Below are 12,559 nucleotides of genomic sequence, written 5' to 3'. Positions count from 1 at the left end.
TATATTGTATCCAATATAAGTATCCAATGCTTGTGTAAACCATTGCCATGCTTTTACAGCAAGTAAAGACTTTACCAACAAGTTCCAGTGCAATAAAACCTTAATTGACAGAGCTAAGTTAACAAATACTTACCAAGGGTATGGGTCATTAGGTCAACCACACTTAGGCCGACAGTCATTAGGTCGACCACTATTGGACAACAGTGTCTAGGTCGACATCTGAAATAGGTCGACACAGTCATTAGGTCAACATGAACAAGTTTGACATGGAAAAAGGTTGACATGAGTTTTTTTACTTTTTTTTTGTGTTGTTTTCTTCGTAAAGTGACCGGGAACCCTAATTAGTGCGCCGCGTCCCCTTGCTTTTGGGCAATGTACTTTGCTCCACTACCGGTGCGCTCTTACTATTCCCAATCATAGTCCACGTGGATTGTAAAGTATAAAAAAGTTTTAAAAATGAAATAAAATGTGAAAAACGCATGTCGACCTTTTTCATGTTGACCTAGTGACCATGTCAACCTAGTGACCACTTCGACCTAGTGACCATGTCAACCTAGTGACCACGTCGACCTAGTGACCATGTCGATCTAATGCATGTCGACCAATAGTGGTCGACCTAATGACTGTCGACCTAAGTGTGGTCGACCTAATGACCGTATCCCCTTACCAGCATTATGTAGCTTTCATGACACTTAGCTGGGTGTTACAGTGGCACACAATGTCCCCCTCTGTAAAGCGCTCTGGCACTTCAAAGTGCCGCACGTACTACTGTTTTCCCCCCATTTTGTGTAGAAGGAGTGGCCATGTCTCCATGATAAGGCCGCTCCTTATACCCCATCCCGTTCCTGCTCTCAATGGCTCTACATACCTTTTCATGCTGTTATGGCCAGTTCCAGTGTGCTTTTGCTAAAAGTAAACATCTCTTCATACAAATGAATATGGGGGGTCATTCCGAGTTGTTCGCCCGTTATTTTTTTCTCGCAACGGAGCGATTAGTCGCTAATGCGCATGCGCAATGTTCGCACTGCGACTGCGCCAAGTAAATTTGCTATGCAGTTAGGAATTTTACTCACGGCATTACGAGGTTTTTTCTTCGTTCTGGTGATCATAATGTGATTGACAGGAAGTGGGTGTTTCTGGGCGGAAACTGGCCGTTTTATGGGTGTGTGTGAAAAAACGCTACCGTTTTTGGGAAAAACGCGAGAGTGGCTGGAGAAATGGAGGAGTGTCTGGGCGAACGCTGGGTGTGTTTGTAACGTCAAACCAGGAACGAAACTGACTGAACTGATCGCAGATGCCGAGTAAGTCAGGAGCTACTCAGAAACTGCTAAGAAGTGTCTATTCGTAATTCTGCTAATCTTTCGTTCGCATTTTTGATAAGCTAAGATTCACTCCCAGTAGGCGGCGGCTTAGCGTGTGCAAAGCTGCCAATAGCAGCTTGCGAGCGATCAACTCGGAATGACCCCCATGGTTACTACTTGTACACACTACCATATATCTTTTTTTGTTATAGGCGATAACCTTCAAACAGCTGTGACAGTTGGGAAAAATTCAGGGATGATTCCTGATAATGGTAACATCATTATGGTGGAGGCCTGTGAACCTGATAAAGATTTACCGGCATCACTTACTTGGAAATCCATGATGGAAAACCAAACCGACGGAAACATTTCAAAACCAAAAGTATGTTTTGTACTTTTCATAAAATAGCTTATTAAGGCCGCCCAGTCAGTGTAATTCAATGGCAGACTTAATTTTAGTAATGCTTAACTACTTTTACGTTATATGATTTTTATTACCAGAATCCAATTTTCTGCTATTTGTATTGCTCTGGGTATACGTTCAGGATACCGGCTGTCGGGATACCGGTAGCTGTAATACCTACACTGGTATCCCGACAGCTGTAAGACCACTGACGATGGAATCCCAAAAGGATAAGAATCACGACGATGGAATCCCAACATCAGGATCCCAAAGGTAAGTATTAATGGCTGCCTTAGGTTTAGGCACACTCCAGGGGGGGTTAGGTTTTTGTGCACTCCAGAAAGAGTCAAAGTTAGGCTGTGGGGTGGGGGAGGTTACGGTTATGCTGCAGAGGAAGGGGGGGGATTAAGCACCACCGGGTTGGACACTAAGGGAGGAGGGTTAGGTTTAGGCTGCGGGATAGAGGTGTTATGTTTAGGCACCACCGGTGTGAGGTTAGGGTTAGGCACCAATAGGGGAGTTTAGGGTTAGGCTGTAGACAGGGAGGGTTAGGGGGTAGGGGAGGAAGGTTACGGTACCTAACGCACCCCTGTCAGCTTTGCCATGATCAGGATGCCGGCATCAGGATACTGACTACCGACATCCCGACTGCCGGCTTTTCATACTGAAACTTTGCTCTGGATTTGATGCTATACTGTAGTATGCAAGGTGAGATCAGTAGAGAGGGGAATACCCTGTAAGAACTAATCCTGGACACAGTGGCGTCGAGAGTGGGGGAACTGCTGAGTTGGCCACGCTCCCTTCCAGTACCAGGGCCCAGCGGAGCTGTTGGCACCCCTGCATGGACAAATCATTTTTATGAAAAGGTTTTGTCCGGTAGGATGATTATGGGGTTTTTATAAGGCAAGAGGGAGAATTAGCAAACCTCCAAGAGAGAGAAAATGAAGTTGCCCATAGCAACTAATTGGATTCTACAGTAGCTGTCATCTCTTAAACTGCGCTAGATAAATCATAGGTTAAAGCTGCTTGGTTGCTATGGGAAACTTCTACACTTTATCGCTCTAGATAGTTTGCTGCATATCCCTTAAAAGGCCTTGGCCAAGGTGGTTTCCATCCCAGAATTTATGCATATACATGCTTTATATTTAATAGCATTATTGTTAATAATTGTCTTGATGTCAATAACTAGTGACTTAATTGCTTTGATAATAGGAATGCATATTGTTTTCAGGATTCCCATATTGCTGTTAGTGATGAGTGGATAAATAAAAAAAACTCCACTATTTTGGGGAACTTTCACTTTGTACTGACTGGAAAGTCCTACGCGATTATAACTGAACACTTTTACAATGTACTACCAAAGGTAAGTATAGAACTATAACTTTCATTAACTGTATACTCTGCATGTTGCTACTGTACATTGGTAAATCAAACTTTATCGGGACCCCAATATTTTATTAAAAGGTATGCTATCTTTTACACAGGTGGCTTTACATATGCCACCATGGGCATCTTAAGGGGCAAATATATTAAAGTCATAAGCACCTTTATATATGAATCCTCAAACAACATAGTGCATGACCACTGCAACCTCTTTGCCTGCCCCCGTCATACGTTTGGACCTTTCTGGATCTCACCACACCTTCAGATGATGTTATATGCTGCTCCCACTGAAGTCATACACATGCCTTACCATTGGCTACTGTATTGTGAGGATTATCACGCCTTAATTAGGTTGTCAGGAGAGCACTTGGAGAATATACAGGTATTATGTAAGGAACCCTGGACTAAATGGTGAGCTCTGTAATAATGGGGGTCATTCCGAGTTGTTCGCTCGGTTTTTTTTTCCGCAACGGAGCGATTAGTCGCTAATGCGCATGCGCAATGTCCGCAGTGCGACTGCGCCAAGTAAATTTGCTATGCAGTTGGGAATTTTACTCACGGCATTACGAGGTTTTTTCTTCGTTCTGGTGATCGCAATGTGATTGACAGGAAGTGGGTGTTTCTGGGCGGAAACAGGCCGTTTTATGGGAGTGTGTGAAAAAACGCTACCGTTTCTGGGAAAAACGCGGGAGTGGCTGGAGAAACGGAGGAGTGTCTGTGCGAACGCTGGGTGTGTTTGTGACGTCAAACCAGGAACGACAAGCACTGAACTGATCGCACTGGCAGAGTAAGTCTCGAGCTACTCAGAAACTGCACATAGAAGTCTTTTCGCAATATTGCGAATCATTCGTTCGCAATTTTGATAAGCTAAGATTCACTCCCAGTAGGCGGCGGCTTAGCGTGTGCAAAGCTGCTAAAAGCAGCTTGCGAGCGAACAACTCGGAATGACCACCAATATGTACTAGCAGCTAGAGATGTGCACTTGAAATTTTTCGGGTTTTGTGTTTTGGTTTTGGGTTCGGTTCCGCGGCCGTGTTTTGGGTTCGACCGCGTTTTGGCAAAACCTCACCGAATTTTTTTTGTCGGATTCGGGTGTGTTTTGGATTCGGGTGTTTTTTTTAAAAAACACTAAAAAACAGCTTAAATCATAGAATTTGGGGGTCATTTTGATCCCAAAGTATTATTAACCTCAAAAACCATAATTTCCACTCATTTTCAGTCTATTCTGAATACCTCACACCTCACAATATTATTTTTAGTCCTAAAATTTGCACCTAGGTCGCTGGATGACTAAGCTAAGCGACCCTAGTGGCCGACACAAACACCGTGCCCATCTAGGAGTGGCACTGCAGTGTCACGCAGGATGGCCCTTCCAAAAAACACTCCCCAAACAGCACATGACGCAAAGAAAAAAAGAGGCGCAATGAGGTAGCTGTGTGAGTAAGATAAGCGACCCTAGTGGCCGACACAAACACCGGGCCCATCTAGGAGTGGCACTGCAGTGTCACGCAGGATGGCCCTTCCAAAAAACCCTCCCCAAACAGCACATGACGCAAAGAAAAAAAGAGGCGCAATGAGGTAGCTGTGTGAGTAAGATAAGCGACCCTAGTGGCCGACACAAACACCGGGCCCATCTAGGAGTGTCACTGCAGTGTCACGCAGGATGGCCCTTCCAAAAAACCCTCCCCAAACAGCACATGACGCAAAGAAAAAAAGAGGCGCAATGAGGTAGCTGTGTGAGTAAGATAAGCGACCCTAGTGGCCGACACAAACACCGTGCCCATCTAGGAGTGGCACTGCAGTGTCACGCAGGATGGCCCTTCCAAAAAACCCTCCCCAAACAGCACATGACGCAAAGAAAAAAAGAGGCGCAATGAGGTAGCTGTGTGAGTAAGATAAGCGACCCTAGTGGCCGACACAAACACTGTGCCCATCTAGGAGTAGCACTGCAGTGTCACGCAGGATGGCCCTTCCAAAAAACCCTCCCCAAACAGCACATGACGCAAAGAAAAAAAGAGGCGCAATGAGGTAGCTGTGTGAGTAAGATAAGAGACCCTAGTGGCCGACACAAACACCGGGCCCATCTAGGAGTGGCACTGCAGTGTCACGCAGGATGGCCCTTCCAAAAAACCCTCCCCAAACAGCACATGACGCAAAGAAAAAAAGAGGCGCAATGAGGTAGCTGTGTGAGTAAGATAAGCGACCCTAGTGGCCGACACAAACACCGTGCCCATCTAGGAGTGGCACTGCAGTGTCACGCAGGATGGCCCTTCCAAAAAACCCTCCCCAAACAGCACATGACGCAAAGAAAAAAAGAGGCGCAATGAGGTAGCTGTGTGAGTAAGATAAGCGACCCTAGTGGCCGACACAAACACCGGGCCCATCTAGGAGTGGCACTGCAGTGTCACGCAGGATGGCCCTTCCAAAAAACCCTCCCCAAACAGCACATGACGCAAAGAAAAAAAGAGGCGCAATGAGGTAGCTGTGTGAGTAAGATAAGCGACCCTAGTGGCCGACACAAACACCGGGCCCATCTAGGAGTGGCACTGCAGTGTCACGCAGGATGGCCCTTCCAAAAAACATTCCACAAACAGCACATGACGCAAAGAAAAATTAAAGAAAAAAGAGGTGCAAGATGGAATTGTCCTTGGGCCCTCCCACCCACCCTTATGTTGTATAAACAGGACATGCACACTTTAACCAACCCATCATTTCAGTGACAGGGTCTGCCACACGACTGTGACTGAAATGACGGGTTGGTTTGGACCCCCACCAAAAAAGAAGCAATTAATCTCTCCTTGCACAAACTGGCTCTACAGAGGCAAGATGTCCACCTCATCATCATCCTCCGATATATCACCGTGTACATCCCCCTCCTCACAGATTATCAATTCGTCCCCACTGGATTCCACCATCTCAGATCCCTGTGTACTTTGTGGAGGCAATTGCTGCTGGTCAATGTCTCCACGGAGGAATTGATTATAATTCATTTTAATGAACATCATCTTCTCCACATTTTCTGGATGTAACCTCGTACGCCGATTGCTGACAAGGTGAGCGGCGGCACTAAACACTCTTTCGGAGTACACACTTGTGGGAGGGCAACTTAGGTAGAATAAAGCCAGTTTGTGCAAGGGCCTCCAAATTGCCTCTTTTTCCTGCCAGTATAAGTACGGACTGTGTGACGTGCCTACTTGGATGCGGTCACTCATATAATCCTCCACCATTCTTTCAATGGTGAGAGAATCATATGCAGTGACAGTAGACGACATGTCCGTAATCGTTGTCAGGTCCTTCAGTCCGGACCAGATGTCAGCATCAGCAGTCGCTCCAGACTGCCCTGCATCACCGCCAGCGGGTGGGCTCGGAATTCTGAGCCTTTTCCTCGCACCCCCAGTTGCGGGAGAATGTGAAGGAGGAGATGTTGACAGGTCGCGTTCCGCTTGACTTGACAATTTTCTCACCAGCAGGTCTTTCAACCCCAGCAGACTTGTGTCTGCCGGAAAGAGAGATCCAAGGTAGGCTTTAAATCTAGGATCGAGCACGGTGGCCAAAATGTAGTGCTCTGATTTCAACAGATTGACCACCCGTGAATCCTTGTTAAGCGAATTAAGGGCTCCATCCACAAGTCTCACATGCCTAGCGGAATCGCTCCGTGTTAGCTCCTCCTTCAATGTCTCCAGCTTCTTCTGCAAAAGCCTGATGAGGGGAATGACCTGACTCAGGCTGGCAGTGTCTGAACTGACTTCACGTGGCAAGTTCAAAGGGCATCAGAACCTTGCACAACGTTGAAATCATTCTCCACTGCGCTTGAGACAGGTGCATTCCACCTCCTATATCGTGCTCAATTGTATAGGCTTGAATGGCCTTTTGCTGCTCCTCCAACCTCTGAAGCATATAGAGGGTTGAATTCCACCTCGTTACCACTTCTTCCTTCAGATGATGGCAGGGCAGGTTCAGTAGTTTTTGGTGGTGCTCCAGTCTTCTGTACGTGGTGCCTGTACGCCGAAAGTGTCCCGCAATTCTTCTGGCCACCGACAGCATCTCTTGCACGCCCCTGTCGTTTTTAAAAAAATTCTGCACCACCAAATTCAAGGTATGTGCAAAACATGGGACGTGCTGGAATTTGCCCATATTTAATGCACACACAATATTGCTGGCGTTGTCCGATGCCACAAATCCACAGGAGAGTCCAATTGGGGTAAGCCATTCCGCGATGATCTTCCTCAGTTGCCGTAAGAGGTTTTCAGCTGTGTGCGTATTCTGGAAAGCGGTGATACAAAGCGTAGCCTGCCTAGGAAAGAGTTGGCGTTTGCGAGATGCTGCTACTGGTGCCGCCGCTGCTGTTCTTGCGGCGGGAGTCCATACATCTACCCAGTGGGCTGTCACAGTCATATAGTCCTGACCCTGCCCTGCTCCACTTGTCCACATGTCCGTGGTTAAGTGGACATTGGGTACAGCTGCATTTTTTAGGACACTGGTGAGTCTTTTTCTGAGGTCTGTGTACATTTTCGGTATCGCCTGCCTAGAGAAGTGGAACCTAGATGGTATTTGGTAACGGGGGCACACTACCTCAAGAAATTGTGTAGTTCCCTGTGAACTAACGGCGGATACCGGACGCACGTCTAACACCAACATAGTTGTCAAGGCCTCAGTTATCCGCTTTGCAGCAGGATGACTGCTGTGATATTTCATCTTCCTCGCAAAGGACTGTTGGACAGTCAATTGCTTACTGGAAGTAGTACAAGTGGTCTTCCGACTTCCCCTCTGGGATGACCATCGACTCCCAGCAGCAACAACAGCAGCGCCAGCAGCAGTAGGCGTTACACGCAAGGATGCATCGGAGGAATCCCAGGCAGGAGAGGAATCGTCAGAATTGCCAGTGACATGGCCTGCAGGACTATTGGCATTCCTGGGGAAGGAGGAAATTGACACTGAGGGAGTTGGTGGGGTGGTTTGCGTGAGCTTGGTTACAAGAGGAAGGGATTTACTGGTCAGTGGACTGCTTCCGCTGTCACCCAAAGTTTTTGAACTTGTCACTGACTTATTATGAATGCGCTGCAGGTGACGTATAAGGGAGGATGTTCCGAGGTGGTTAACGTCCTTACCCCTACTTATTACAGCTTGACAAAGGCAACACACGGCTTGACACCTGTTGTCCGCTTTTCTGTTGAAATACCTCCACACTGAAGAGCTGATTTTTTTGGTATTTTCACCAGGCATGTCAACGGCCATATTCCTCCCACGGACAACAGGTGTCTCCCCGGGTGCCTGACTTAAACAAACCACCTCACCATCAGAATCCTCCTGGTCAATTTCCTCCCCAGCGCCAGCAACACCCATATCATCCTCATCCTGGTGTACTTCAACACTGACATCTTCAATCTGACTATCAGGAACTGGACTGCGGGTGCTCCTTCCAGCACTTGCAGGGGGCGTGCAAATGGTGGAAGGCGCATGCTCTTCACGTCCAGTGTTGGGAAGGTCAGGCATCGCAACCGACACAATTGGACTCTCCTTGTGGATTTGGGATTTCGAAGAACGCACAGTTCTTTGCGGTGCTTTTGCCAGCTTGAGTCTTTTCAGTTTTCTAGCGAGAGGCTGAGTGCTTCCATCCTCATGTGAAGCTGAACCACTAGCCATGAACATAGGCCAGGGCCTCAGCCGTTCCTTGCCACTCCGTGTGGTAAATGGCATATTGGCAAGTTTACGCTTCTCCTCCGACAATTTTATTTTAGGTTTTGGAGTCCTTTTTTTACTGATATTTGGTGTTTTGGATTTGACATGCTCTGTACTATGACATTGGGTATCGGCCTTGGCAGACGACGTTGCTGGCATTTCATCGTCTCGGCCATGACTAGTGGCAGCAGCTTCAGCACGAGGTGGAAGTGGATCTTGATCTTTCCCTAATTTTGGAACCTCAACATTTTTGTTCTCCATATTTTAATAGGCACAACTAAAAGGCACCTCAGGTAAACAATGGAGATGGATGGATACTAGTATACTTATGGATGGACTGCCGAGTGCCGACACAGAGGTAGCTACAGCCGTGGACTACCGTACTGTGTCTGCTGCTAATATAGACTGGATGATAATGAGATGAAATCAATATATATATGTATGTATATATAATATCACTAGTACTGCAGCCGGACAGGTAGATAATATATTTATTAGGTAATGATGACTGATGACGGACCTGCTGGACACTGTCAGCTCAGCAGCACCGCAGACTGCTACAGTAAGCTACTATACTATAGTAGTATGTACAAAGAAGAAAGAAAAAAAAAAACACGGGTAGGTGGTATACAATTATGGATGGACTGCCGAGTGCCGACACAGAGGTAGCTACAGCCGTGGACTAACGTACTGTGTCTGCTGCTAATATAGACTGGATGATTGATAATGAGATGAAATCAATATATATATGTATGTATATATATATAATATCACTAGTACTGCAGCCGGACAGGTAGATAATATATTTATTAGGTAATGATGACTGATGACGGACCTGCTGTACACTGTCAGCTCAGCAGCACCGCAGACTGCTACAGTAAGCTACTATACTATAGTAGTATGTACAAAGAAGAAAGAAAAAAAAAAAACACGGGTAGGTGGTATACAATTATGGATGGACTGCCGAGTGCCGACACAGAGGTAGCTACAGCCGTGGACTAACGTACTGTGTCTGCTGCTAATATAGACTGGATGATTGATAATGAGATGAAATCAATATATATATGTATGTATATATAATATCACTAGTACTGCAGCCGGACAGGTAGATAATATATTTATTAGGTAATGATGACTGATGACGGACCTGCTGGACACTGTCAGCTCAGCAGCACCGCAGACTGCTACAGTAAGCTACTATACTATAGTAGTATGTACAAAGAAGAAAAAAAAAAAAAAACCACGGGTAGGTGGTATACAATTATGGATGGACTGCCGAGTGCCGACACAGAGGTAGCTACAGCCGTGGACTACCGTACTGTGTCTGCTGCTAATATAGACTGGATGATAATGAGATGAAATCAATATATATATATGTATGTATATATAATATCACTAGTACTGCAGCCGGACAGGTAGATAATATATTTATTAGGTAATGATGACTGATGACGGACCTGCTGGACACTGTCAGCTCAGCAGCACCGCAGACTGCTACAGTAAGCTACTATACTATAGTAGTATGTACAAAGAAGAAAGAAGAAAAAAAAACACGGGTAGGTGGTATACAATTATGGATGGACTGCCGAGTGCCGACACAGAGGTAGCTACAGCCGTGGACTAACGTACTGTGTCTGCTGCTAATATAGACTGGATGATTGATAATGAGATGAAATCAATATATATATGTATGTATATATAATATCACTATTACTGCAGCCGGACAGGTAGATAATATATTTATTAGGTAATGATGACTGATGACGGACCTGCTGGACACTGTCAGCTCAGCAGCACCGCAGACTGCTACAGTAAGCTACTATACTATATAGTAGTATGTACAAAGAAGAAAGAAAAAAAAAACCACGGGTAGGTGGTATACAATTATGGATGGACTGCCGAGTGCCGACACAGAGGTAGCTACAGCCGTGGACTAACGTACTGTGTCTGCTGCTAATATAGACTGGATGATTGATAATGAGATGAAATCAATATATATATGTATGTATATATAATATCACTAGTACTGCAGCCGGACAGGTAGATAATATATTTATTAGGTAATGATGACTGATGACGGACCTGCTGGACACTGTCAGCTCAGCAGCACCGCAGACTGCTACAGTAAGCTACTATACTATAGTAGTATGTACAAAGAAGAAAGAAAAAAAAAAAACCACGGGTAGGTGGTATACAATTATGGATGGACTGCCGAGTGCCGACACAGAGGTAGCTACAGCCGTGGACTAACGTACTGTGTCTGCTGCTAATATAGACTGGATGATTGATAATGAGATGAAATCAATATATATATGTATGTATATATAATATCACTAGTACTGCAGCCGGACAGGTAGATAATATATTTATTAGGTAATGATGACTGATGACGGACCTGCTGGACACTGTCAGCTCAGCAGCACCGCAGACTGCTACAGTAAGCTACTATACTATAGTAGTATGTACAAAGAAGAAAGAAAAAAAAAAACCACGGGTAGGTGGTATACAATTATGGATGGACTGCCGAGTGCCGACACAGAGGTAGCTACAGCCGTGGACTAACGTACTGTGTCTGCTGCTAATATAGAGTCTAGACTGGATGATAAATTATTGATAATGAGATGAAATCAATATAATATCACTAGTACTGCAGCCGGACAGGTACTATATATATTTATTATGTAATGACTGATGACGGACCTGCTGGACACTGTCAGGTCAGCACAGCACCGCAGACTGCTACAGTAAGCTACTATAGTAGTATGTATAAAGAAGAATGAAAAAAAAAAACCACGGGTAGGTGGTATACAATATTGTATATATATATATATATTATATACAATTTTATATATATATATATATATATATATATATATATATATACTCACAAACACCAAATATGAGGCGGCACTCAGCAGACTTGTGAAAAAATCAATCAAGTGTATTCAATACGGCCAACGTTTCGGGGACCACCTCCCCGTCTTCAGGACAAGTGTACAGTGACAATCAAACCATTTTATAACAAACAACTTACCCTCCCTGATCAGATTCCCCGCCAGCGTCTTCCACGGCCGCGTCTCCCGCGCTCCCAGCCCGGCGTCCACAGCGTACCACGTGATACCCACCACGTGATGCAGAAGTGACGTCACGGCGCCCGGCTCGGTCGCGTTACCATGGGGACTCTGAAAACAAAACATACAGCATGGACTGGATTAGCAGGTTAGATCATTTCGTGTTTGTTAGTGCAACGCTTTCATTAAGACAATAAGGGAAAAGAGAAATAGAAAAATATATATGATCATGAAGTGGAAACCATATATAAATAGTGCATAATGCAAATTCATAAGATCCCAATATGGGAATTACATACTTATATTAAAATACACGATCTAGCCCGCTGACCCCTGTCCATTAAAAACTAAACAATCCATATTAACACATGATACTCACGTGTTAAATCACAGTGCAACATATAATAAATACATATATGTGAATAAATTATTATTAAAAATAATACATATATAACCCAACATATATCAAATAATACATATATATATGTAGATCCAAACATATAGTGTATTTAAAACAAATAGTATATTTGATATCAACCTCTCGGGTGGTCCTCAACTCCACCTTAATTAGAAAAGACCTACTAACTAGATTTTAACATTGCTAAACAATGTGGTTTTTGCAACATACTGTTTCTAATACGTATGCATAACACTTAACTCTCACTGATACTCTGTAGCTATAATCATATAAAATTGATCAGACCTAGGCTCTCATTTAAGCC

General features: G+C 44.8%; 1 protein-coding gene across 1 annotated transcript in view; it reads left to right on the top strand.

The window, feature by feature from the left end:
* The window catches only part of LOC134909503 (probable cation-transporting ATPase 13A4), a 309,055-nt gene that overhangs the window by 220,984 nt on the left and 75,512 nt on the right, over positions 1 to 12,559 (top strand). Inside the window, exons 19-20 of the mRNA XM_063916438.1 lie at positions 1,514 to 1,683; positions 2,936 to 3,067. Of these exons, the coding sequence (XP_063772508.1) occupies positions 1,514 to 1,683; positions 2,936 to 3,067 (302 nt within the window). The remainder of the gene's footprint in view (positions 1 to 1,513; positions 1,684 to 2,935; positions 3,068 to 12,559) is intronic.

This window comes from Pseudophryne corroboree, chromosome 4 (genome assembly GCF_028390025.1).
Source record: "Pseudophryne corroboree isolate aPseCor3 chromosome 4, aPseCor3.hap2, whole genome shotgun sequence".
NCBI lineage: Eukaryota > Metazoa > Chordata > Amphibia > Anura > Myobatrachidae > Pseudophryne > Pseudophryne corroboree.
Note: the sequence above shows the minus strand (reverse complement) of the source record. Positions and strands in the feature narration are given on the sequence as shown.